The sequence below is a fragment of the Hemitrygon akajei genome, chromosome 10, assembly GCF_048418815.1.
Source record: "Hemitrygon akajei chromosome 10, sHemAka1.3, whole genome shotgun sequence".
Lineage (NCBI taxonomy): Eukaryota > Metazoa > Chordata > Chondrichthyes > Myliobatiformes > Dasyatidae > Hemitrygon > Hemitrygon akajei.
Genome location: NC_133133.1, coordinates 75,576,056 through 75,602,885, shown reverse-complemented (window position 1 = coordinate 75,602,885; position 26,830 = coordinate 75,576,056). Strand labels below are relative to the sequence as shown.

General features: G+C 42.7%; 1 protein-coding gene across 2 annotated transcripts in view; it reads right to left on the bottom strand.

Moving 5' to 3' along the window:
* Nucleotides 1-26,830, bottom strand: part of LOC140734483 (interferon-inducible GTPase 5-like) — a 150,080-nt gene that overhangs the window by 7,203 nt on the left and 116,047 nt on the right. Inside the window, exon 2 of one of the 2 annotated variants that reach the window (XM_073058490.1) lies at nt 4,798-4,931. The exons of the other annotated variant lie outside the window; for it this stretch is intronic. Coding sequence (XP_072914591.1) covers nt 4,798-4,817 — 20 coding nt within the window. The 5' untranslated portion in view covers nt 4,818-4,931. The remainder of the gene's footprint in view (nt 1-4,797; nt 4,932-26,830) is intronic. 2 annotated transcript variants of the gene reach the window in all.

Below are 26,830 nucleotides of genomic sequence, written 5' to 3'. Positions count from 1 at the left end.
TTGTCCACCTGCCAAGTCATTACCTAACAATAAAGAAATACCCTTCACAGGTAAGCTATGCTGTAGTCCTACCTTAACAAATCCTGTAACTAACCCTGACTTTAAATTTACTTCATGTAAACGCACAGGCATAAAATCACTTCCAACACCTCTTATGTAATTTACCTCACCAGTATCACTCTCTTCATTAAACTTCAACACACTATCTAACATCAGTGATTGAGAAGCTCCAGTATCCCTAAGAATTTTTATTGGCACCAGAGTAGATCCTTCTTTCAAGGATACAAACCCTTCAGTTATAAAATGATCATATCCCTTTCTAACTTTGTCAGACTCTAACAAATCCTCATTTGTGTTTACCAAACCCTGTAACTTTACAGGTGCTTCAGTACGTTGCACACAAGCATCCGGAACTGCTTCCTTCTCTTTCTTTTTCAATTTGAAACAGTTAGCTATTACATGGCCAGGCTTCTTACAATAGTTACAAATAAGACCAAACTGTCTTTCCTTCACAGGTTTTCCTTCCTCCTTACCTCTCTCATTAACCTCTAATTTAATTTCTGATTTACCTCGAGTCTCCATATTATTTCTCCTCTTAAAAATTCTACCCTGAGGAAATTTATTCTTATGGATTAAAACATACTCATCAGCTAATCTAGCACAGTCCTGCAATTTATCAGTATCCCTCTCATTTAAGTAGGTCCTTACTTCAACAGGAATGCTTCTTTTAAATTCCTCCATCAAAATCAGCTCTCTCAATGTATCATAGTCCTCATTTACATTTTTAGAAGAAACCCATCTCTCAAAACACATAGCTTTATCATAGGCAAATTCCACATAAGTCTTTTCCACAGACTTTTTCAAACTCCTGAATCTTTCCCTATACTCTTCTGGGACCAACTCATACGATTTGAGAATATTTTCTTTCACAATATCATAATCTAATGCTTGCGCAGCAGTTAAAGCTGTGTAAACCTGTTGTGCCTTGCCTTTGATTACACTCTGTAATAACACTGACCATTCATCTTTCGGCCACTCTGACATCCGAGCAATAGTTTCAAAATGTTGAAAATATCTCTCCACTTCTGTTTCACTAAATGGAGGGACCAATTTAATTTCTTGGCTAGCAACAAACGGTTTTTTAGAATTAGCAGACTGTTCTACAGACCTTAATTTAGCCATTGCATATTCAAAATCCCTTTGCTTTTGTTCAGCTTCCAATTTACACCTTTCTAACATCATTTGTTCAATTTGCAACTGCATCTCCAGATTACTTATTGGAAACGATTCTAAAATCGATTCTTCAAAATGACCCGAAGCCACAAAATGTGATGCAATCTTTCTCTGTATTACAGCTTTTGAAGTAGTTGGCAAAATCCCTTTAAGATGCAACCGATTAGCAAGTTCAGACACTTCAGTTTTTTTCGCCTTCGCTAACAAATCCGCGACTGGCGAATCCAGAAACTCATCAATATTCATCGTTGCCGAATACCACTCACAAGCCAATCAAACAACAAAAAAAAATCGAGCAATCCCCGTTACCAAAACACCGATTCAAAATTCAAAAAACTTTTTAAACACAAATAATTCAATTCCGAACGAAGCCCCCATAATTATGTTACGTATTCGGGCAACAATAATATAGATGAGTTAGGCAAGGGGTTTTATAACGAATAACACGTTTATTAAACACTGATAACAAACCCCCTTCAAATGTAAACAAACCCAAACAATGGTCCGAGCTCAGCTGCTGGCAGCTGGTCAGACAGTTCTTAATAGCTTTGCAGTCTCAAACAGTCTTTAAAGTAGTATTGAAAAAAACTCAGTTCTCTAAAGCGAATTGCCGAATGAAAACAGTTCAAAGAACGATATGCCGACAGTTCAAAAGCTCACGGTACTTTTAAAAGGAGAGACTTTTTAAAGCGATGTAAATTCTCTTCCACGTCAATGTCCTTCGATTCCCAGCGTCGAACTCCCACGTCGAATTTTATTAAATATAACAACTTAAAGTGACTGACCTCTCTTCCACACTATTCTCAAACCCTTTCTGGTCATCCCAGGGGTCAACAGCGAGAATAGTCAACGAAATCCTTCCGAATGAGGATCAAACAAAGTCGAAGTCAATCCATCGAAAATCAATTCTTCTCGATCTCCATTTTCCAAACTTTTCTTCACTCTCCATCAGCAAAGAAACCGTTGGCTCTGACCTTTTAAACTTTAGGCATTATATAAAACTTCATTTTTAACTAAACTGCGTCATCACATTAAATCACACAGTAACATGAACTCATCTTGGCAAATCCAGCCACGAACTGCCCCACCTGACAGGGTGGGTCTTCCTTTTATACCCTGTAGAAAAAACCTGTCACATGACCTCCACTGGCGGGAAAATGACATCACTCCACCATTACCTCATGTCCAGTATAACTTCAACCCCAGTCACGTGACAAGGGTACCACTGTCATGTGTCACGGGTACGTAACACCTCCCTTTCTCTGCAAGGTCAGATGTCAGAGGTTTGCTGATAATTACACAAGATTCAATTCACTTCATCATGAAAACTAAACAAATTCATGCCTGCTGTAACAGAGTGACCCAGGGAGGTGCAGTGGACTGACACCACCAGTGACCTGGCTTCACTCCTGGTCTCTGGTGCTGTCTGTGTGGAGTCTGCATGCTCTCCTGTGACCGAGTCGATTTCCCATGGGTGATCCTGCCTCACTGTGTTAGTTGTTAGGTTAATGTGCCCCTGTAAACTGCTTGTCATGCAGGTGGGGGTGGGAAAGTTGGAAACTTGATGTGTGTGTGAGAGAATTTGTTGGATGGAAATAAGCAGGTGCATGGGAAAGGTGGGAATGCTCAGTGGGGGGGGGGGTGGAGGGTGGCAACAGAGATGAGTCTGGGTGTCATAAAGAAAAATAAAAAAGTACAAGTGATTTGAAAAGATGAAAAAGCTGTAAAACATTCATGTCTGGGATAAACAAAGACTAGTAACATGTTTGTAACTAATGTACCAGGCTGTGACCATCTCCAAACAAGGAGAGTCTAACCACCTACTCTTGACACCAATACCACACAGACTTGTCACTGTGTGCTACATACACGTCCTCTACACTGTTTCTTCTTGGCTACTCTGACAGCGACTCACAACCCCCTGATCTCCACTAATAAAACAGGGCACTACTGATTAGGGACAATATCACAGCTGCTCTCAGAGGGAGTGGATAATGGGGGCTTATCCACTGAGCCCATAAGGGTAAAACTCAAGGTGCAATTACTCTGATTGGATTACATTATAGAGACCCCAGTAGTAACCAAGATATTAAAGAACAAACATGCAGGCAGATTGGGAAGATTGTCAAAAACAACAGAGTTCCTTTAATGCGAAACTGCAATTTCCCCAAATTAGACTGGGGCCTTCTTTGTGCAAGTGATTTAGACAGGGCAGAATTTTCAAGGTTCATCAAAGACAGTTTCTTAAAACGATCTGTGGATAATCCAACTAGAACAAGGGCCACTCCAGACCAGTTATTGGGAAATGTGACTGGTCAGCTGACTGACCATTAAGTGGGGAGAAGTAAGAGGAAACAGTGATTACAATACCTTAAATTCTGATAGCTTTGAGTGAGTATAGATATTACAGGAAAACATTAAATTCTCAGAGTTTTAAATACGTAGTAATTAGGTAGAGTTAATCAGGAATAGTTGTGGTTGGGCAAATCTGTTCTTTGTCAGGTGTTTAATGGCCAACTTTACAGAATATGGAACTGATTTGTTCTAGACAGATGGAAGGACAAGTGTGGCAGATTAAGGGAGCATTTGAAAAAGATTATTAATTCAGTCAAGAGGGGAAAGGAACTGTATGTACAGTTCAGGTAGTTAACATAATCGAACAGAGTCCTTGAGGGATGTAAAGAAGCCAGAGAAGAACTCAAAAAGGGAATTAGGTAACCCAGGAGGGGCAATGAAAAGTTCTTCCATGTTATATTAAAGGGAATCCCAGAGCATTCTATACACACATCAAATGTAAGAGAATAACCAGGGATAGAGTAGGACCACTCAACAATAGAGGATTAAACATATGTTTGGAGGTGCAGGATATGGAGAAGTCCTAAATGAGTACCAGACAAAATACTGGGCAAATTCAGCAGATCAAGCAGCATCTGTGCCTGACCTACTGAGATCCTACAGGGTTTTGTGTATTGATCCAACAAGGGGAAAGTCATGGAGAACAGTGAGAACAATGTGGAGCATGCTAATATGCTGGAGCATTTGAAAATAAAGAAAAAGTTGATGTTGGATCTGCTGAAGAATGTTAAGGTGAAAGGGGTGATGGTGGCAATAGATATGATTGAGGAGTTTAAGAGGTTCTTTGATAAAGTATGTGTAATTGCAGAGAATGGAGAGATATGAACCATGTACAGGCAGAGTAACTGGTTCAGTGAGATATCATTAGCTTAAATGGTGTGACATAACATCGTGAGCTGAAGGGCCTGTTCCCAGGTTGAGACATTCTGTGTTCTGTGACAAGGAATTTGATGGAAGGGAACACCACCACCTACAGCTTCCTCTCCATCATACACTGATATCATTGCTCCACACGGTCACTGGGTCCACACTCAGGAATTCCAGATCCAACCCCACAATGGGATCAGATTTATCAGGATGGCAGCTGATCAACAAAGCAGATCCCATGTACCAATGAGAATGCTGAGCACTCAGTGTGCAGTGCACTGGCAGGAGTTGCTGAGGTGGGGTTCATTGCAGAGACACACGGTGTGGCATGTTCTGACCTACCTGGAGCTTGTGCCTCCCATTTCTGATGGCTGTTCCTGACAGCGTGGCCTGTGTGACAATCCAGTATTCCCAGCACCAAACAGGGAGAGTGGTTGAGGGCTTGAGTCTCCTCTTTGTCTTTGTGTAGCTATCTCCTTGAAGGAAGTAAAAAGAGTGACTGATGGTCCTTTGTCTATCGAGATTATTTAAGGATGCTCAGCAAATCACCTTTAATCACTGGAAAATAATGTAAGAAACCAGTGCATAGAAAAGTACAGCATAGAAACAGGGTCCTTGGCTCATATTGTTCCTGCTGACCATGATGCCAAAATAAACTCATCCCATCTACCTGCACAAGATCCTTATCTCTGCATTCCCTGCATGTTCATGTGTCTGTCTAAATCTCTCTTAAATGCTACTGTTGTGTCTGCTTCCACCACCATCTGTGGCAGAAAGATCTAGGCACTACCAGTCTCTGTGCAAAAACATTACTTTTAAACATGCACTTGTAGTGTTTGATATTTTGGGAAAATATCTCCTTCCAGGTCTCTCATTATTTTCTATACTTTCAACACGCTTCCCACATCCCTGCATCCCCCAGCACTCCCCCTTCCACCACCCCCATCCCTTTACACTCAGAGAAAACAGCTGCGGTTTGTCTAAACTTTCCTCACGGCACATGTCCTCTAATCTAGGCAACATCCTGGTAAAACTGTTCCTCACCTTCTCCAAAGCCTCCAGATCTTTCCTATAATAGGGCAACCACAAATGAATGGAATCTGGCAGATGCAGTCTAACCAGAGCTGCATCATTAGAAACCTGGAAGAAATTGATGTTTGCCCAATTTTTTCTTGTAGCTAAACAGAAAATACACAACTGTATTTCTCTCATTACATTATTCAACCCAACAGAGGAGAATATGAGGTGATTTGAGCTTCCTCCTCAAGGTTTCAGGAAAGGATGTGGTGGAACACTGGATGCTCAGAGCTGAAGGTGAATGGAAATAAGAAAGAACATTGTCTGCAGTGCACTCTACAACATGGAATCTGCAAATCAATCATCATCTCCAAAATGCCACACAGTTGCCATGATAATCACTTTGAATAGATGTTGTTTTCTAATCAAGTTCCAAGATTCACAGGAACGTGATGCCTGTGTGGGATGAAGATACATCTGTGACATTGCAACTGCAATCAAATCAGGTCGAATGGTAGATAATGAACACTGAGCTGAACTGTACTGAAATATGCCTTTTCATTTTCTGTTTTTAATATTCTGTGCTTTTGTTTGTTTTTCTGTTATCATTTGCATGATTTGTTTTTGAACATGGTGTGGGAGGGAGTTCAATATTTGATGTTTTTGGTTTGAGTGGGTTGGTTTTATAGTTCTTCTTTGGTTTGTGACTGTATGTGGGGAAGACAGATGTCAGGGTTGCACACAACATACATACTTTGAGGTGTATCATGTGTCCAGGGAGGGGTACACCCTCTGGTGGTGGGCTTGTCGTGCTCCGCCAAGGGCAGCTCATCCACCATTGGTCCCCACCTGCCACCCAGCTCTCACCTGTGGCTCCACGTAACTGTTTGCATGCAACAGTTGCCACACCCCGGTACACCACTTTGACAGGCAGGTTAAACCTGGTGAGGGTAGCCGGAAACCTCCAACCCCGGTGAGATAAGGATATACTTACCCCAGCATGCGAAGCCCGCAGTCTGGGTGGATGAGATGAACTATAAGATCTAACAGTGAAGAAGGTCATGCTGCAATATTTTGTGTAAAGCGAAGGGCATAACATGGCTATCCAATGCAGCGAGAAAGTTGTGACAATTTTTTTATACCATTAGACCAAGAGTTTTGAGGCTGAGAGAATGGAACTGCCCCAGTGCAATGAATATTCCACTATAAAACTCCTCCCACACAGCTTTTACATCAGCATTGGAAACAACAGACAACCAACACATTGACAATAAATGCACTTTGAAATTTGAGAATACAGTGTGATTAAATTATAAACATATTCCCACTACCAAGAGATTCCAAGCTCACCATATGTGAGATGATGCTCTCTCAGTCTTCCAGAGCTTCCCCAATTTTGGAAATCTTTCTCTGATTGTAAAGTTATTTATCCCACTCTATTATTTAACACAGGGAAAGAGAGAGCCTGTGGTACGTCAAATTACCGAGTGAATAAGTAGTGCTTGGGGTGCTGCAAGTCTGTGTCTTTCCTGATGCTTTGCTGCATGATATACCAAGTACGCGGCCTAGAAGATTATCATGCCTTCGGAGATTTGGAATTTTGTGGCTGTGGAGGCGTGTGGACTCACGGTCGGTGCCTCTGCAGGAAATCGGTGTGTCGTGGGAGATGGAAGATCTTGGGCTGCGTGCACAGAGATCCAAGTTCTTCGGCACAGAGCTCAGAAAAACCAATGCAACAGACTTTTAATGTTGTAAATCAGCCAGTTGTTTGTTCTGTCTCCCCTCTCACTGTGAAATGGACACACCCCTTTTTCCCTTATTAAGGAGAGAGAGAGCCTGTGGAATGTCGGATTACAGGGCAAATGTGTTGTGGCAGTTCTGTGTCTTTATTGATGCTTTGCTGCATACTTGAGTGTTTGGTAGGGGATGCCGATGCTTTTTACTGCTGGTGGGGGAGGGGGTCATTGCTTTGCTGCTGCTTACGCAAGGGGGGGAGCTGGGGGTTGCTTTGGGGTTCTAACATTTAACTGTCATTCAGTCTTCGGGGCACTGTTTTCGTGGATGGTTGCGAAGAAAAAGTATTTCAGGATGTATATTGTATACATTTCTCTGACATTAAATGTACCTTTGAAACCTTTGAAAGAAATAAGGCTGATGAAACTGACATCTGCCGTGGGAAACGTGGACATGTCAGAGTGGGACTGAGAATTTGGACACCATGTAGTGATGACCAGAGCATTTTCTCAAGTGACAATAATAAACAGGGAATCTGTAACTGGATGAGGAATGAAGAGGCATGGACTGATGAATCAGAATAAAATGAGTTCAGGTCACATCAGAGCAGCAGGGGGATATAACTTAATGGATTGAAGTATGGTGAAAACAGCCAGCTTGCATAATAGTCATGATTCAATCTCCAGATTCCCATCAACACTGAGATTGGAGGCAGGAAGCATGTTCCCGCTAATGGGGAGTCCAGAACTAGAGGCCACATTTTAAGAATAAGGGGTAGGCCATTTATAACAGAGATGCGGAGTGGTGGATATGTGGAATGCTCTGCCCCACAAGGCAGTGGAGGCCAAGTCTCTGGATGCATTCAAGAGAGAGTTAGATAGAGCTCTTATAGATAGTGGGGTCAAGGGATATGGGGAGAGGGCATGAACAGGGTACTGATTGTGTATGATCAGCCATGATCACAGTGAATGGCAGTGCTGGGTAGAAGGGCCGAATGGCCTACTCCTGCACCTACTGTCTATTGTCTATTGTTCACCCTTTGCCCTTCAATGAAACATGTGATGATTGAAAGTCTTTGGATGTCAGGAATTATCCAATGCTTTTCACCTGCTCTTTTAGCCAAAGAACTAATATATTCATAGAATCACTGGTACACACCAAGAGGAGAGTTCACAATGTCATTGACACCATGTGAGAAAGATTGCTGTTTTGGGCCTTTCCTAGATGATGATAGTCATTCCCTGCCATTTCAGTTACACTGATATTACTCGACACTTTTTTCCTTTGATTAAACATTGCTTTGGCCTTGCTGCAGGCAGTTGATCAGAGCAATGTTTGCTGAGAATGTCTGAAACAAAATGAACACTGTATAATCTTCAGCAAACATCTCACTTCAGACTGTAGGGTGGAAGGAAGGTCATTATGGAAGCAATTTTCACTGTGATATCCTGGGCTGACCTCCAACAACCAAACCGATCTTCAAGGTGATTACTGTAGATACCAATAACCTGGGTAAGACGAGTGATGAGGTTCTGCATAGGGAGTTCAAAGAGTTGGTGCTAAGTTGAAGAGTGGGATCTCTAGGGTTTTGATCTCAGGATTGCTACCAGTGCCATGTGCTAGTGAGGCCAGAACTAGGAAGATTATACAGTTTACAATATGGCAAAGGAGTTGGTGTAGGAGAGAGGGCATAAGATTTTTGTATCATTGGGCTCTCTTACAGGGAAGGTGGGATTTGTATGGAAGGGACAGCATACAAATGAACTGGAGGGGGTCTAATATCCTAGAGGGAAGGTTTGGTAGTGCTGCACAGTGGGGTTTAAAATGGAGATGCAGTAGGATGGGAACCAGAGTGCCAGAACAGTTAGTGGAGAGGTTGTGGAGGCAGCTGTTGGTAAGACCTCAGACAAAATTAGGAATCAAAAGGTTACGCATGGTGTGACTAGTGTTCTGAGTTGCATATATTTCATACAACATGATTGTAGGAAAGGTGGATAGCAGTGCTGAAGATGAGTTAGCTGGTTTACAAAAAGAGGGTATGTGTAGTGAGGAGAGGCTGTTGGTAGGACAAAATTGCAGTCAACAGGATGAGTTGCAATGTAAAAGGTGGACAGAATAGAGAAAGGGTGAATACAGGACTGAAGGTGTTGTGTTTGAATGTGCACAGTACATGAAATTGCAGCACAGTTACAGATTGGCAGGTACGATGTTGCAGGCATCACTGAATCATGGCTGAAAGAAGATTACAGCTGGAAACTGAATGTCCAAGGATACACATTGTTTTGAAAGGACAGACAGGAAGGTGGGGGGTGGGGGTGGTGTCAGGATGCTGTTGGTAAAAAATGAAAACAAATTATTAGAAAGAGGGGACATAGGGTCAGAAGGTGTTGAATCATTGGGGACAGAGCTAAGGAACTGCAAGGGTAGAAAGACCCTGATGGGCATTATCGACAGACCCCAAAACAGTAGTAAGGATGTGGCCTACAACTTACAACAGGAGATAGAAAATGCATGCCAGAAGGGTAATATTATAATAGTCATGGGGTATTTCAATATGCAGGTAAATTGGGAAAATCAGGTTGGTGCTAGATTCCAGGAGGGTGGATTTCTTGAGTGCCTACAAGATGGCTTTTAAGAGCAGCTCATGGTACAGCCCACTGGAGGATCAGCTATTCTGGATTGGGCATTCTGCAATGAACCAGAATTGATTAGAGATCTTAAGGTATAAGAACCCTCTGGGGAAAGTGATTAGAATATGATAGAATTCATCCTGAAATTTGAGAATGAGAAGCTAAAGTCAGATGTATCAGTATTATGGTGCAGTAAACAGAATTACAGAGACATGAGAGAGAAGCTGGCTAGAATTGACTGGAAAAGAACACTGGCAGGGATGACAGCAGAGCAGCAACATCTGCAATTTCTGGAAGCAATTCACAAAGCGCATACCAAAGAGGAAGAAGTACTCTAAAGGAAATATGACAATTCATGGCTAACAAGACAAGTCAATGCAAAGATAAAAGTGAAAGAGACGGGAAGTAGTAGAGTAAATATTAGTTGGAAGTTATAGGATTGTGAAGCTTTTAAAAACCAACAGCAGGCAACTAAAATAGCCATTAGAAGGTAAAGATGGAATACAAAATTAATTAGACAATAGTATTAAAGAGGATAAGAAAAGTTTCTCCAGAAGGTGTAAAAGAGGCGAGAGTGGATCGTGGACTGCGGGAAAACAATGCTGGAGAGATAGTAATGTGGGACAATGAAATGGTGAATAAGTATTTTGCAGCAGTCTTCATGATGGAAGGCACCAGTAGTATGTTGGAAGTTCCAAGTGTCAGGTGTCACAAAGTGTGTGAAGTTACCATAACTGGAGAGAAGGTTCTTGGGAAAAATGAAAGGTCTGAAGGTAAGTAAGTCACCTGGGCCAGATGGCATGCACACCAGAGTTCTGAAAAAAGTGTCTGAAGAGATCATGGAGGCTTTAGTAACAATCTTTCAAGAATCACTAGATTCTGGAATGCGTCCAGAAGTCTGGAAATTTGCTAATGTCGCAAAACTGTTGAAGAAACCAGAGAGGCAGAAGAAAAGAAACTATAAGCCAGTAAGTCTCACCTTACAGGTTGGGAAGATGTTGGAGCTAATTATTAGGGTTGAGGTCTCAGGATACTTGGGGGCACGTGCTAAAATAGGCTGTAGTCAGCATGGTTCCCTCAAGGGAATATCTTGTCCAACAGATCTACTGGAATTCTTTGAAGAATTATCAAGCAGTATAGTCAAAGGAGAACTGGTTGATTTTCAGAAGGCCTTTGACAAGGTGCCACACATGAGGCTGTTTAAAAGTTATGAGCCCATGGTATTACAGGAAAGATTCCAGCATCAAAAAAGCAGGCAGGGCTGATTGGCAGGAAGCAAAGAGTGGGAATAAAGGGAGCCTTTCCTGGTTGCTTGCTGCTGAATAGTGGTGTTCCACAGGTGTCTGTTGGGATGGCTTCTTTTTACATTCTATGCCAATGATTTGGATGAAGGATTTGATGGTTTTGTTGCAAAGTTTTGCAGACGATATGAAGGTAGATGGAAGGGCAGGTAGTTTTGAGGAAGTGTAAAGACTACAGAATAACTTGGACAGCTTGTTAGAATGGGCATTTAGTGGCAGATGGAATACACTGTCAGGAAGTGTACTGTCATGCACTTTAGTGGAAGAAATTAATGGGTAACTATCTTCTAAATGGAGAGAAAATACAAAATAATTGAGGTGCAAAGTGACTTTAGAATCCTTGTGCACGATTCCCTGAAGATTAATTTGCAGGTTGAGTCTGTGGTGAGGAAGGCAAATGGAATGTTAGCATTCATTTCAAGAGCACTAGAACATAAAAGCAAGGAGCTAAATGTGAGATTGATAAAGTACTGGTGAGGCCTCATTTGGATGATTGTGAACAGTTTTGGGCCCCTTATCTTAGAAAGGATGTGCTGAAAGTGGAGAGGGTTCAAAGGAGGTTCATGAAAATGATTTCAGGATGGAATGGTTTGTCATATGAAGAGTGTTTGATGGCACTGAGCCTGTGTTCACAGGAAATCAGAAAAATGAGGGGTGACCTCATTGAAACTTATTGAATGGTGAAAGCACTTGATAGAGTAGATGTGGAGAGGATGGTCCTTATTGTTGGAGACTCTAAGACCACTGGACACAGCCACAGTACATAGGGGTGTCCTTTTAGAACAGAAATGAGGAGAAATTCCTTTAGCCAGAGAGTGGTGACCCGGTGCAATTCTTTGCCACAGGAAGCTGTGGAAGGCAACTCTTCATGTATATTTAAGACAGAGGTTGATAGGTTCCTGATTGGCCAGGGCATGAAGTGATACCGAAGGAAGGCAGCAGATTGAAGCTGAGAATTCTACCTTATGGTCTTATCGGCTCTTTGAAGGTCCTTCAGATAGTTATTCTAATTGTTCTGTTAACCTCTGCCTCCAAAACCCCTCAGACAGTGCATCCCCCATTTCAGCCACTCTTGACTAGAGCAGGGTTTCTCAGCTGGGATAGGAGAGGCCATTGATAATTGGTGAGTGCAGTACTGCTCGCAGGGGAGGACGATGAGCTGATGAGGAGCATGAAGTACGTTTTCTGAGTATTGAGTGGTCTCCCCAATATTAGGCCGTGACATCAGCCTTTCCCTCTCAAATTATCTTCCACAATTTACCCTTAAGTACCGATGAATGACTTATGGCAGCGAACAAACTCTAGTGGTGCAGTGGGCAATTGAAGAGTAATTTTTTATTATAAACACGGTCGAATGTGGCGACTTTTGAAGAGGGGGCATGAGATGGCAGATGACAATTCTCATTAGGTTAATGCTGAAGAATTACAATCTTCCTAGTCACTTTACAGCCAGAGTGTAACAATGGACACAACAAAATCCGTCTTTACAGTGAAAGCTACTTATCAATGGGTTTACGTGGACTGGTGATCCAAGTTGTCTGATTCCATTGTGCCAAGTCTGCGGCAAACTTCAAGCATAGGTGCTTTTTTATACCATACTATAAAAGTTTATTTACAACATATACACAAGGTACAGGCATTCAATATTTACAAGAAGTGAGCACACTCAGAATAAAATATGGTAACTCAGACATCCCACCTCTCCCGGAAGTTCTGGGAGTCTCCCGCATATTGGTAGCAGCTCCCTGACGCCCAGGAATTAAATACAACATCCTGGAAATCAATTTTTTTTGAGAGGGAACAGGAAGAGGAAGAGTGAGAGCGAGAGGTAGCATCCTGCTTGGACTCTCTTTGTGCTAAGTCGACCTATCAGTTCTCTCTGTGGTTGGGCTTTACAGTCGACCTCAAAAATAATGACAGTGTTGCTCGCTGCACTGTTTGCAACAGTGACTTTTCTATTGCCCATGGTGGGTTAAATGACTGTAAACGACATGTTGAGGTGGGTTTAACAGATGTCATTCATTCATTCATTAGCATAGCTAATGTTATTTAAATTAGCTGGCCAGCTGCTAAGGAGCTACTCTATTGATGTCCTACATCAGGGTTCCCCAATTAGTTCTCCACAAGGGCCAAGTTATGTCAAGCATGCCAAGCCAAGGGCCAAAACGTCCAGGGTTTTTTTTTTCCGTTGTGCCAGTAAGTTGTTTTATGGGCAAATGTTGTTGTTGCTGCTATTAATATTATTATTATTATTATTATTATTATTATTATTATTATTATTATTATTATTATTATTATTATTATTATTATTATTATTATATTAGTAGTGGTAGTAGTAATAATTTAGGCCTGGGATTCTCAAAGCCTGTGTCGTGGGTCACACAAAAAAAATGCTCTCTTGAAACAAAATAAGTCCAAAATAAGTGATGAAGACTACACAGTAAACATGGTAGTCTTCATCACTTCTCTTCCACACAAAGAGTTTTAGTCATACTGCCTTTTCCACTGTTTCTGTTCTCTCATTTAGTCTGTTTGTTCTTTTTAATTAAGCTGTGTAGCATTTAAAGTATGAAATGCAGCTATAAATGAAATTATCAGTATTATTGTCGTTGTGATATTATTATACCACTATAAGATTGACAAATGGACAAAAATAAATTGATTCACTCACCAATCAGTGAGAGAAGTGACAGTGACGGGATGAGGTAATCCTTCTGATGTCGGGCCTGTATTCTGTTGAGGCAATCCTGAGTCACTGGCCAAGATGTACATTGGAGAGTCTGTTTCTGTCCTGGTTCTAAGAAAACGATGACTCACATATGTACGTGGAGGGGAACAGTGTGAGTAGGAGCATTGTAATAGGTCTGGTGTTTTTGAATTGAGCTTGGGGAACCACGTTGATCCAAGAGTCACTCACCCCAACGTCCTTGTGTTGTGCTTTGAGCAAATCAGATGTTCCCATTTCCAAGCCTTACACCTGACGAGCTGCCTCATCAATGGAAGGCACCAGTCTTTTGGCCTCTGCAGTCCACTGGCCGTCAGCCGAAACGGAGAACGGCTGTCTCAGAAAGAGGAGGATGTCACCTGAGAGTTTAGGGGAGCTTTCAAATCGTTCCCTGAAGTTATCTGCCAGGCTCGTCACCAAATCCTTCATCACTGGATCCTCCCGCATTTCGTTCTTCTCGCAATGTTCCCGCAGACGTGGAGAATGCAACTTTCTCCCGTGAATGTCTCCCTCCAAAAGGTTCCGCTCTGACCGGAAAGCTTCAATCGCCTCGTACATGTCCGCAACAGTGTGGCTGTTGCCTTGTAATTGCAGATTAAGTTGATTTAGATGAGACATGATGTCACACAAAATAAGAACATGTGACATTACCTTGTTGTCACTTGAAAACCTCTTAAACCCTTGGGCTTTTTGACTCTGTAGGCTGAATAAGCTCATTGCACAGATCGCACACCCTCTCCAACACACGACCAAAGCTAACCAGCGAATGTACGGTGTGAGATGAGGTTAAAATAAATTAGAGCAGCGCGCGCTTTATTTACATGTTATGAAAGGTGCGTTCACGTAAGTGCCAATGGGTCGGCGCGGTCCAGATATTTGGTTCTCACGGTCCGGACCTGGCCCGATGTCCGCCTGTTGGGGTTGTCTGTCCTACGTGATGAGGCCAAACTTCCCGTAGACTTGCTTAAAGTTGTAATAGAATATAAAAACCGACTCCATTATAATACAAGTACATACTTAAGGTCACATTTTCTGCATATACACAACTTGGTTTACAGATTAGACAAAATCACGAAACAAAGTATTACATACACTCTTGGAGGTCGACGGGGGGTGGGGGTGGATATGGGGTTGCGGGTGGGGGCGGGGGTGCTACCTCCCTGAAATGAGTTTTTGCAGGGTGGGATGATCAGCAGGCTTGTGTCTGACCCCGCACTGAAAGTAATCAGATGGACTGAGAAAGCAAATGGAAGCAGGAACGACAACTTGTTTATCTTACTCACTTCTACCTGCGTCGCACGTTCCCTTACTGAGTGCAAAAGTTCCCGGCTTCTCTGAATGCTGCTTTATACGCCAACCCCAATACGCGGAAACATTCCATCTTGATTTTATTTTCACTAGTTTCACGGTCCTGTGAACGATCCCACTGGTCCAGAAGGCACAACGAAGTCAAAGTAAAACTTGGTATTAAAGTTTGTCTATGTTACCAAACACTGCACTACCTGGAGATAGGTTTTTGCAGTAATTTACAGGGAAATAAAGAAATTTATGGAAACATACTCTACATACTCAAAGATGGACAAACAAGCTATGCGCTAAAGAAGACAAATTATGTAAACAGAAAAATAATGCTAGAGAAAGGATGGTCTAACTCGAGAGGATTTGATTTCCTCTGAACATCTTCCCCTTCAACATGTGCCCTTTGAATTCACAGATCTCCGTTACGGGACAACGTTTCCCGATATCTAATGCCGTTCAAACTTACCTGTGAAATAAATGTTTAAAATGCCAACGCCCATAAAATGTCGTTCTCTCTCTCTCACGGATGTGTACCACCTTCAAGACCAGGGCGCCCTTAGAAAAGCGGGAGGCTTCTCGGCTCGGCCGCAACACTCTCCCCGCGAACCCCGAGGTTTGAGTTGGTCTCCTTTCACCCAGTGTTCGAAAGTCTTGTGAATGAGACCCAGTGTTGTCTCGTTCAGCGCTGAGAAAGCGAATGGAAGCAGGATCAGTAACTTGTTTATCTTATTCGTTTTGATCTGTTTCGCAAAAGTTCCGGCTTCTCTGAATGTTGCACCCACCCCAATGGGCGGAAACACTCCACCCTGAGTTGTTTCCGTTCGTTTAGGGGAATTACTTTCCAGATGTGAAAGTTTAGTTTCGCATTCACTCAAGCTCTGAAAACAGCGATAGAGATGCCAAGTGTGCCGGCAATTATGGGAGGACACTCTGCTCCAGAGAGAGAAATGCTGGGAACTGCATAATGGTGAAGCACAGGCTCGGGTGGTCAGGTATCGACTCCCGGTCAGTGCTAACGTGAGAAAACATCCTGTGAACTATCCCACTGTTCCAGAAGGCACAACAAAGTCAAAGTAAAACTTAGTATCATTATCTGCATTACCATATTCTGCTCTTCCTGAGATAAGTTTTAGCAGTAATTTACAGGAAAATAAAGAGATACAATTGAACATGTGGAAACATATACTGTACATGCACAAAGATGGACACAAAATATGTTCAGGATTGGTGGTGAGCGAAGTTATCCATGTGATTATAGGAACCGGATGGCTTCAGGGTAATAACTGTTTCTGTATCTGATTCTGTGGGACCTGTGACTCCTGCTCCTCTTATCCGATGGTAGTCGTGGGAGGTGGGGATAGTCTGGATTGTGGGGTCCTTGCTGATTGAGGCTGCTTCCTGTGGCAGCGCTCCATGTCAGTATTCTCAATGCTGGCGAGGAGTTGGCATGTGATGGACTGGGTTGTTTCCACCTCTTTCTGTAGAGCAGTGATTCCCACCGGGGGAAGTTTCGTGTTCTAAATGTGGCGTTATGAAATTGAAATCATCGGGCGTCATTCAAGGGAAGGTATGTTAGGGTACAGGAACCGTGGTGTACAAAGGTTGTAGTAAATCTAGTCAAGAAGAAAAGAAAAGCTTACGAAAGGTTCAGAGAGCTAGGTAATGTTAGAGATCTAGAAGATAATAAGGCTAACAGGAAGGAGCTTAAGAAGGAAACTAGGAGAGGCAGAAGGGGCCATGAGGAGGCCTTGGCGGGCAGGATTCAGGAAAACCCCAAGGCATTCTACAAGTTTGTGAAGAGCAAGAGGATAAGACGTGAAAGAATAGGACCTAACAAGTGTGACAGTGGGAAAGTGTGTATGGAACTGGAGGAAATACAAGAGGTACTTAATGAATACTTTACTTCAGTATTCACTATGGAAAAGGACATTGGTGATTGTAGTGATGACTTGCAGTGGACTGAAAAGCTGAGCATCTAGATATTAAGAAAGAGGATGTGCTGAAGCTTTTGGAAAGCATCAAGTTGGATAAGTCGCCGGGACTGGATGAGAAGTACCCCAGGCTACTGTGGGAGGTGAGGGAGGAGATTGCTCAGCCTCTGGCATCATCAATGGGGACGAGGGAGGTTGTAGAGGATTGGAGGGTTGCAGATGTTGTTCCCTTATTCAAGAAAGGGAGTAAAGATAGCCCAGGAAATTATAGACCAGTGAGTTGCACTTCAGTGGTTGGTAAGTTGATGGAGAAGATCCTGACAGGCAGGATTTATGAACATTCGAAGAGGTATAATATGATCAGGAATAGTCAGCATGGATTTGTCAAGGGCAGGTTGTGCTTTACCAGCCTGATTGAATTTTTTAAGGATGTAACTAAACACATTGATAAAGGAAGAGTAGTAGATTTAGTGTATATGGATTTCAGCAAGGCATGTAATGTACGCCATGCAAGGCTTATTAAGAAAGTAAGGAGGCATGGGAACCAAGAGGACAATGCTTTGTGGATCCAGAACTGGCTTGCCCACTGAAGACAAAGAGTGGTTGAAGATAGGTCATATTCTGCATGGAGGTCAGTGACCAGTGGTGTGCCTCAGGAATCTGTTCTGAGACCCTTACTCTTCATAATTTTTTAGAAATGACCTGGATGAGGATGTGGAGGGATGGGTTAGTAAGTTTGCTGATGACACACATTTTGGGGGTGTTGTGGACAGTGTAGAGGGCTGTCAGAGGTTGCAGCGGGACATTGACAGGATGCAAATCTGGGCTGAGAAGTGGCAAATGGAGTTCAACCTGGATAAATGTGAAGTGGTCCATTTTGGTAGGTCTAATAGGATGGCAGAATATAGTATTAATGTTAAGACTCTGGGCAGTGTCGAGGATCAGAGTGATCTTTGGCTCCAAGTCCAAAGGACTCTCAAAGCAGCTGTGCAGGTTGACTCTGTGGTTAAGAATGCACGTGGTGTATTGGCCTTCGTCAATAGTGGAATTGAACTTAGGAGCTGGGAGGTAATGTTGTAGCTATATAGAACCCTGGTCAGACCCTACTTGGAATACTGTGCTCAGTTCAGGTTGCAGCACTACAGAAAGGATGTGGAAACCATAGAAAGGGTGCAGAGGAGATTTACAAAGATATTGCCTGGATTGGGGAGTATGCCTTATGAAAATAGGTTGAGCGAACTCGGCCTTTTCTCCTTGGAGAGACAGAAGATGAGAGTGACCTGATAGAGGTGTATAAGATAATGAGAGGCATTAATCATGTGAATAGTCAGAGGCTTTTTTCCCAGGATGGAAATGGCTGCCAAAAGAGAGCACAAGTTTAAGGTGCTTGGGAGTAGGTACAGAGGAGATGTCAAGGGTAAGTTTTTTTATGCAGAGAATGGTGAGTGCATGGAATGGGCTGCCGTTCCAATGTACTTCAAGGCCGTCACCATCGTTCCCGTGCCGAAGAAGTCTTCAGTGTCCTGCCTAAACGACTACCGCCCCCTTGCACTCACATCCATCATCATGAAATGTTTCAACAGGCTCGTTATGAGGCATATCAAGACCCTGCTGCCCCCCTCACTAGACCCCTGCAGTTTGCGTACCGTCCCAACCGCTCAACAGATGATGCCATTGCCATCACCCTCCACCTGGCCCTAACCCAACTGGACAAAAGAGACACATACGTTCAAATGCTGTTCATAGACTTCAATTCAGCATTCAACACAATCATCCCTCAGAAACTGATGGGAAAGCTGAGCCTACTGAGCCTGAACACCTCCCTCTGCAACTGGATCCTAGACTTCCTGACTGGGAGACCTCAGCCAGTCTGGATTGGGAGCAGCACCTCCAACACCATCACACTGAGCACAGGGGCCTCCCGAGGCTGTGTGCTCAGTCCACTGTTGTTCACTCTGCTGACCCATGACTGTACTGCAACACACAGCTCAAACCACATCATCAAGTTCGCTGATGACACGACCGTGGTAGGTCTCATCAGCAAGAACGACGAGTCAGCTTACAGAGAGGAGGTGCACTGGCTAACGAACTGGTGCAGAGCCAACAACCTGTCTCTGAATGTGAACAAAACAAAAGAGATGGTTGTTGACTTCAGGAGGGCATAGAGCGACCACTCCCCACTGAACATCGACAGCTCCTCGGCGGAGATTGTTAAGAGCACCAAATTTCTTGGTGTTCCCCTGGCAGAGAATCTCACCTGGTCCCTCAACACCAGCTCCATAGCAAAGAAAGCCCAGCAGTGTCTCTACTTTCTGCGAAGGCTGAGGAAAGTCCAACTCCCACCCCCCCCCCCCCCAATCCTCATCACATTCTACAGGGGTTGTATTGAGAGCATCCTGAGCAGCTGCATCACTGCCTGGTTCGGAAATTGCACCATCTCAGATCTCAAGACCCGGCAGCGGATAGTGAGGTCAGCTGAGAAGATAATCGGGGTCTCTCTTCCCATCATTACAGACATTTACAATACACGCTGCATCCGCAAAGCAAACAGCATTATGAAGGACTCCACGCACCCCTCATACAGACTCTTCTCCTTCCTGCCATCTGGAAAAAGGCACCGAAGCATTAGGGTTTTCACAAGCAGACTATGTAACAGTTTCCTCCCCCAAGCTATCAGAGTCCTCAATATCCAGAGCCTGGACTGACATCTTACTGCCCTATTGTCTTGTTTATTATTTATTGTAATGCCTGCACTGTTTTGTGCACTTTATGCAGTCCTGGGTAGGTCTGTAGTCTAGTGTAGATTTTTTTCTGTGTTGTTTTTTTACATAGTTCAGTCTAGTTTTTGTACTGTGTCATGTAACACCATGGTCCTGAAAAAACATTGTCTCATTTTTACTATGTACTCTACCAGCAGTTTTGGTCAAAATGACAATAAAAGTGACTTGACTTGACTTGAAGGTGGATACGATAGGGTATTTTAAGAGACTTTTGGATAGGTACCTGGAGCTTAGAAAAATAGAGGGCTATGGGTAACCCTTGTAATTTCTAAGGTAGGAACATGTTCGGCACAACATTGTGGGCCGAAGGGCCTGTATTGTGCTATAGGTTTTCTATGTTTTGATATTTAGGTGGGGGGTGGGGTTGGGATTAACGGCACCGCAACTGAGGCATGAAACTTGACCGACCTTTAGTAGAGCCGGCACTTTCAGACAAAAAACGTGAGACACTGGAACAGAGGAAGAAATCTGGCTCTCTACACAGTGTATACTCGTCATCACAATGAGCCTGGAACTCAGAATCCTCATCTGACTTTACAAAACAAGCAGATGTTATTAGGGTTGCATAAATTAGCAAGCAGGGTGCCCAACAGTTCTCCTTGACTCGGGGCATGGAACGAATTCATGCAATTTAACAGTTGGTAAGTCAAGTACACCCTCTCAACTTTCTCCACAGATCTACGGAAAACAGTTCGTGCAACCGTACAGTGCTGGCTGAAAGCAAATGTTGAAATAGAGCCAATCAGTGAATGTGCTGACCCCGAGGATTACTCTTGAGTTGTCCAAAGTGACCTTGGCTTCATATGTGCTGTCGAGAATGATTTTTGTGGGTTATGAGACCTCCTTACGAGATTGGTCAATCGTGCTCACTGGAATAGTATAAAGGGAGCTTGCCGACCACCAGCTCTGTCCCAACTAACATTTGGATTCTAATCGGAAACCTCATCAATGTAATTTTCACTGTTGTGGTAATCTTTCTCTTCACCATGCCGTTCCTTTGCGTGACACTACCATTATTCAATCTATGTCAACTCACTGCCATCGTCAACATCAGATAAGCATTCCCAGTTAGTTTGTTTTTTATTTTAATATAGGCCTGTTACTGATGGGTATCAGTATGAAGGCGGTGAAGCCTTGAATTCTGATCCTGCTAACAAATAGAAACTACAGAAAGTGCGTCAATAAATGTTACACACCTGGCGTATGGTTTTATTCCGTTCCTAGTAGAGCGACGCCCCGTGTTTCTGATTTGTAATACAGTACTGTCTAATGAAACCATGAAGCCATCAAGTTTGCAAGAACACTTCCTTAAGATATACCCTGAAAGGCTACATGGTATTATTCATTTCCAGAAGAAAGAAGCATTTGTAAAGTGTTGCACACTCGAGCCATCTGTCAAAACTACTAAAAATGACCTTTATATTTGTCTCATTTCTTGTAATAACATTTCCAAAGTGATAGCAAAGTGTGGAAAATCTCATTCAATTGGTGAAAGATTAATAACTCCTGCTGTATCAGAAGTGCTCACTCCTGTTCTCAAAATAAAGATATGTATTTTAAAATCAATTCCCCCGAGTAATAACTCTGGAGCTCGTTGTACTGTCGAAATAAATGAAAACAGAGCTACAAAGCAAAACCAACGGAATTTGCGATACAGCTGTATGAATCGTCTGCACGAGACAATAAGGCATTGCTAATAACATATGTCTGGTTTAATAAAAATTGAAAAGTTTATGAAAAGATTCTCTTTTGTAAAATGTTAAAAGAAAATATCAATGGAGAATCAATCTAGGACAAGGAGAAATGGATATTGCAGATAAAAGATTTCCAATTAGGAACATGATTTCTTGTGCAGCAGGTGGAGCACAATGTATGACATGTTGCCATGTTGGTTTAGCAGCATTTGTGAAAAAAATGAATTCCAAGTCTGTTTGCAATCCATTGTGTACTTCTTCGACAACATCTTGCCGCGAAAACCCTCAGCCAGCAACTTTTTTCAAGCATGACTCTAGTAATATCTGCTACCAGCAAAATATGTATGGTGTTGGCAAGTATGAAGGTGCTTTATGGAGGCATTGGGCCAAAAATGATTGGGACACACTGCTGTAGACTTTTCCATACCCAGCAATGATGCAACCAGTTAGGATTCCCTCTACTGGCCGTCTATTGAAGTTTGCAAAGTTTTGGTAGCATGGCAAATCTATGCAAACTTCTAGGTAAGTTTAACAAGCAGATAAGGTGATCTGAGAATGGACATCCTGTGAAATGGACAGACAGGTAAACTGAAAAATCATAAACAAGCACACTGGATATTAAGTAACAGATGGTTGAAGTAACTGTGAAATTGCCCTTGCTGGAATACTGTATGGATAAAGACTGGACTGGGTCAATATACTGGAACTCCTTTCCTCATAGCTTGTGGCTATACTGTTATGAAGGATGAACAATTTTGATGGACAATGGGGTGCAGAGTTGCCCATATTCCCCCCCCCTTTTTGAGAATCACGAACCATTACTGTTGCTATGCTGCTCATGAGAGAGAGAGATGAAAAGAAAATGTGCAAGAACATCTGCTACAGATAAGACAGGGGAGAGAGACTTGTTGATTTACCGTATTATGACTTCTGCGAGGGTTATTTATCTTATACCATTCTGTTCATTAACATTCCTCAGCGGACAGCCGGAGTGGGCTGGTTTGATGGACACAGTCATTCAAAATTGATTGATAGCTGAGACTCCGTGAGTAGGGATAAAAGTCAGGTCTGGAGATACACCCTTCAGACACACCGGGAGACACACTAGTGGACACTGATTGAGTGTTGGAACCCACGGGAAGGTGTGGGGCTTCGGAGACTGAACCAGGAGGTCGGTCAGTGAAACTCACAATGTTATAACAGGGCCGGTGGGGACTTGTGTGTGTGTCCACTCATGCCAGAGTGACGAGTCCACCACAGAAGAACGGTCTAGGTGAAGGACAGAGGGGTCATAACTGAATGGCCACAATGACACGACGGATCAAGAACGCAAAGGAAGGTTTGACTGCTGTAACTGTTACTTCTCTCTCTCTCTCTCTCTCTCTCTCTCTCTCTCTCTCCTCTCTCTCTCTCTCTCTCTCTCTCCAACGATTACAACACAACAACCATATCTACCTCAGCTCACATGAACTGAACTGAACTTTATACTATTTATGACAATTCATTTACCCCTTGACATCGATTGAGCTTGTTTATTATTGATTATTATTATTCCTACACTTTTAGGTTTATTATTGCTAACCTGTGTTCTGTATATTTGCAGTATTGATATTGTTTTGTGTATTTTACTAACAAACACCTTGTGAAAATAGTATCATCAGACTCCAACGGATTCTTTTCTCTCTGCTGGTTAGACACCCAGTTACGGGGTACGTAACAATACCCACACTTCAAGGACTGCATTGGTTCAAGAGGGTATCAATTTATTCACCTCCTATCGGCTGGCACTTCACTTGTGGTGCAGTAAAGACTTAAAATCTGTCAGAACACAATAGCTCGTGTGTCCAGCAGAGCCTGGAGAGCATTGAATCAGGCTTAGAAGCTTACAAAGGCAAGTTAATACCTCATTCCAGTAATATAACCTTTCCAACTGCAATGTTACTCTTCTCTTAATGGCTTTGAATGTCACTATTTAGTTAGATGTAGAGCTACCTGCAGTCAAGCTGCTTCCAGTTTAGTTTTTAGGTCCTTTGTTGTGATATTGAAATTGACCACCCGGTCAAAAATTAAAATTGATCCAAATGGTGACAAGGTAGCAAAGGATCGTGTAAAGCAATTTTAATAATAATAATGAAAATTAGTTTCCAATATCCTGTCTCTCCATCTTCTGCTTGTAGGTGAGAGTAATGATGATCTTCCTTGTAGATTCTGACATATTATTTGATAAAAGCATAGCATTGTAGACTTCTGGCAGGTCTACCACAAACTCTAAACATCCTCTACATAGCACCATCCAGAGACAGAGAAGCAGTTTCAGCGACAGGTTACTATCGATGCAATGCTCCTCAGACAGGATGAAGCGGTCAATACTTCCCAATGCCATTAGGCTTTACAATTCATCCGCCAGGACTTAAGAACTTTTTAAAAGCTATTATTAGTGCTTTTTGAGATAGTGATTTAGATGCATATCATATTTTTTACTGAGTTAAGTATTGTATGTAATTAGTTTTGCTACAACAAGTGTATGGGACATTGGAAAAAAGTTGAATTTCCCCATGGGGATGAATAAAGTATCTATCTATCTATCTATCTATCTATCTTGTTCCTGTAAAAGGCTTTTTGGAGACCATTATTCACAAGAGCAACACTCCATCATCACCTGTATGATTGTTATCACTAAGCCTATACATAATCCAATTTGAACACAAGAAAGTCTACAGATACTGGAAATTTAAAGCAACTTACACAAATGCTGCAGTAACTCAGATGGCCAGGCAGCATAGAAACATAGAAAACCTACAGCAAAATACAGTTCTCCAGCCCACAAAGCAGTGCCAGACATGTTCCGACCCTACAACTAGCTAGGCTTTACCCATAGCTCTCTATTTTTCTAAGCATCTGTGGATCTAATGTACCAACTTGTCCAGGATCCTTTAAGAACTAAAATTTTTGACCAGTACTCCATATGGGAACTTGTTAAAAGTCTTTCACTGACTTACAAACCTGTAATTACTACTTTATTCAAGACAATAGATAGATAGATAGATAGATAGATAGATACTTTATTCATCCCCATGGGGAAATTCAACATTTTTTCCAATGTCCCATACACTTATTGTAGCAAAACAAATTACATATAATACTTAACTCAGTGAAAATATGATCTTTATGAAAATATGCATCTAAAGTCACCCTCTCAAAAAGCATTAATAAATAGCTTTTAAAAAGTTCTTAAATACATTGAATGGTAACTTAAGCTCAGTCCTAACCCCGGCACTTTAACATATCTTAATCCTGGTGGTTGAATTGTAAAGCCAAATGGCATTGGGGAGTATTGATCTCTTCATCCTGTCTGAGGAGCATTGCATCGATAACAACCTGTCACTGAAACTGCTTCTTTGTCTCTGGATGGTACTATGCAGAGGATGTTCAGGGTTTTCCATGATTGACCGTAGCCTACTCAGCGCCCTTCGCTCTGCTACCAATGTTATACTCTCCAGTACTTTGCCCACGACAGAACCCGCCTTCCTTACCAGCTTATTAAGACGTGAGGCATCCCTCTTCTTAATGCTGCCTCCCCAACACGCCACCACAAAGAAGAGGGCACTCTCCACAACTGACCTATAGAACATCTTCAGCATCTCACTACAAACATTGAATGACGCCAACCTTCTAAGGAAGTACAGTTGACTCCGTGCCTTCCTGCACAAGGCATCTGTGTTGGCAGTCCAGTCTAGCTTCTCGTCTAACTGCACTCCCAGATACTTGTAGGTCTTAACCTGCTCCACACATTCTCCATTAATGATCACTGGCTCCATATGAGGCCTAGATCTAGGGTAATATATTTGCTGCTTTCCAACTATAAAAGACAAAACTCCAGAAACTTTGTAATCTTGTGTCCTACCATGGCCTGGAGTATTTCAGATCTGGCAAATAGAAGCTCAGAGTCAACATAGAACTTAGCACAGGAACAGGCCCTTCAGCCCGCAATGTCATGCAAAACCAGCTAAAAAGCAAACCAAAAAGAGCCAAACACTAATCACTCCCACTTATGGACTAATCAATGTCCATATCCCTCCATCTTCCTCACACTCATGTGGCATCTAAATGCATCTTAAATGCCTCTCGTTTATTTGCCCCTACCACTATACCAGGCAGCACATTCCAGGCATCCACCACTGAGTAATAAGCTTGCCCCTCACATCCAAATGAATCGATCCCTCTTACCTTCAATGCATGTCTTCTGGTAATAGATATTTTAACCCTGGGAAACAGATATTCCCTGTATCTCTGCCTCTAATGATCATATAAGATTACTCTGTTAAGGATCTTCCCCTTAACAGTGTACTGTCTCCTTGTATTTGCCCTACAAAGGTGCAATATCTCACATTTTTTCTGGATTAAACTCCATCTGCCATTTCTCTGCCCTGTTACACAGAGCGACTGAGGAGAACCCAAGTGCAGGACACCGGCACGTCGACTGAGCTGGGGATACTGGCGTAGATCTGAACGTAGAACAGCAAACCAGAGAAATCTTGACAAGGAGATGGGATTTACAGGGACTATCTTGAAACTAGAGCGAAACTTAGAACTAACGGTTCTAATCAGACAATGGAACGAAGTATCACACGAGAATAGACCAACAAACTGGCAACCTGTGATGGAGTCACCATCGTATTTATTTCCCAGTCTCTGATGAAAACCAGGTGTACTGTAATTGGGTAAACTAGCAGCAAATGAAGATCAAATGACTGAGATTGGGACATAATCAGAGAGAAAGAAGTCATAAAGGGGAGCGGCCAACTGGACCCATGACAGTACCCCTCCCTCAACGGAAGCCTCCAGGCAACCAACCAGGCTTGTCTGGATGGTCCTGATGGAAATCCCAGATGAGAGAAGGGTTCAGGATGAAGGAGTAGGGAATCCAGGGACGTTCTTCCGGACCATACCCCTCCCAGTTGACGAGCTACTGGAGACCCCTGACCAGACGGCAGGCATCCAATAACTGCCAGACGGTGTACGCCAGATGGTTGTCGATGATCCGTGGGGGATGAAGGGCTTCGGTCAGAGGGCACAAGATGCTGACAGAAACTGGTTTTAAATGGGAGACGTGAAATGTAGGATGGATCTGCATGGATGTAGGTAGTTTATGCCGGATTGCCGAGGGATTGATATGCTCTCAATCTCGAAGGGTCACAGGAAGCGGGTGGGGGGGGGGGGGGGGTGGCAGCTTCTTGGGCTCGTTCTTGAGAGGAATGTCTCTA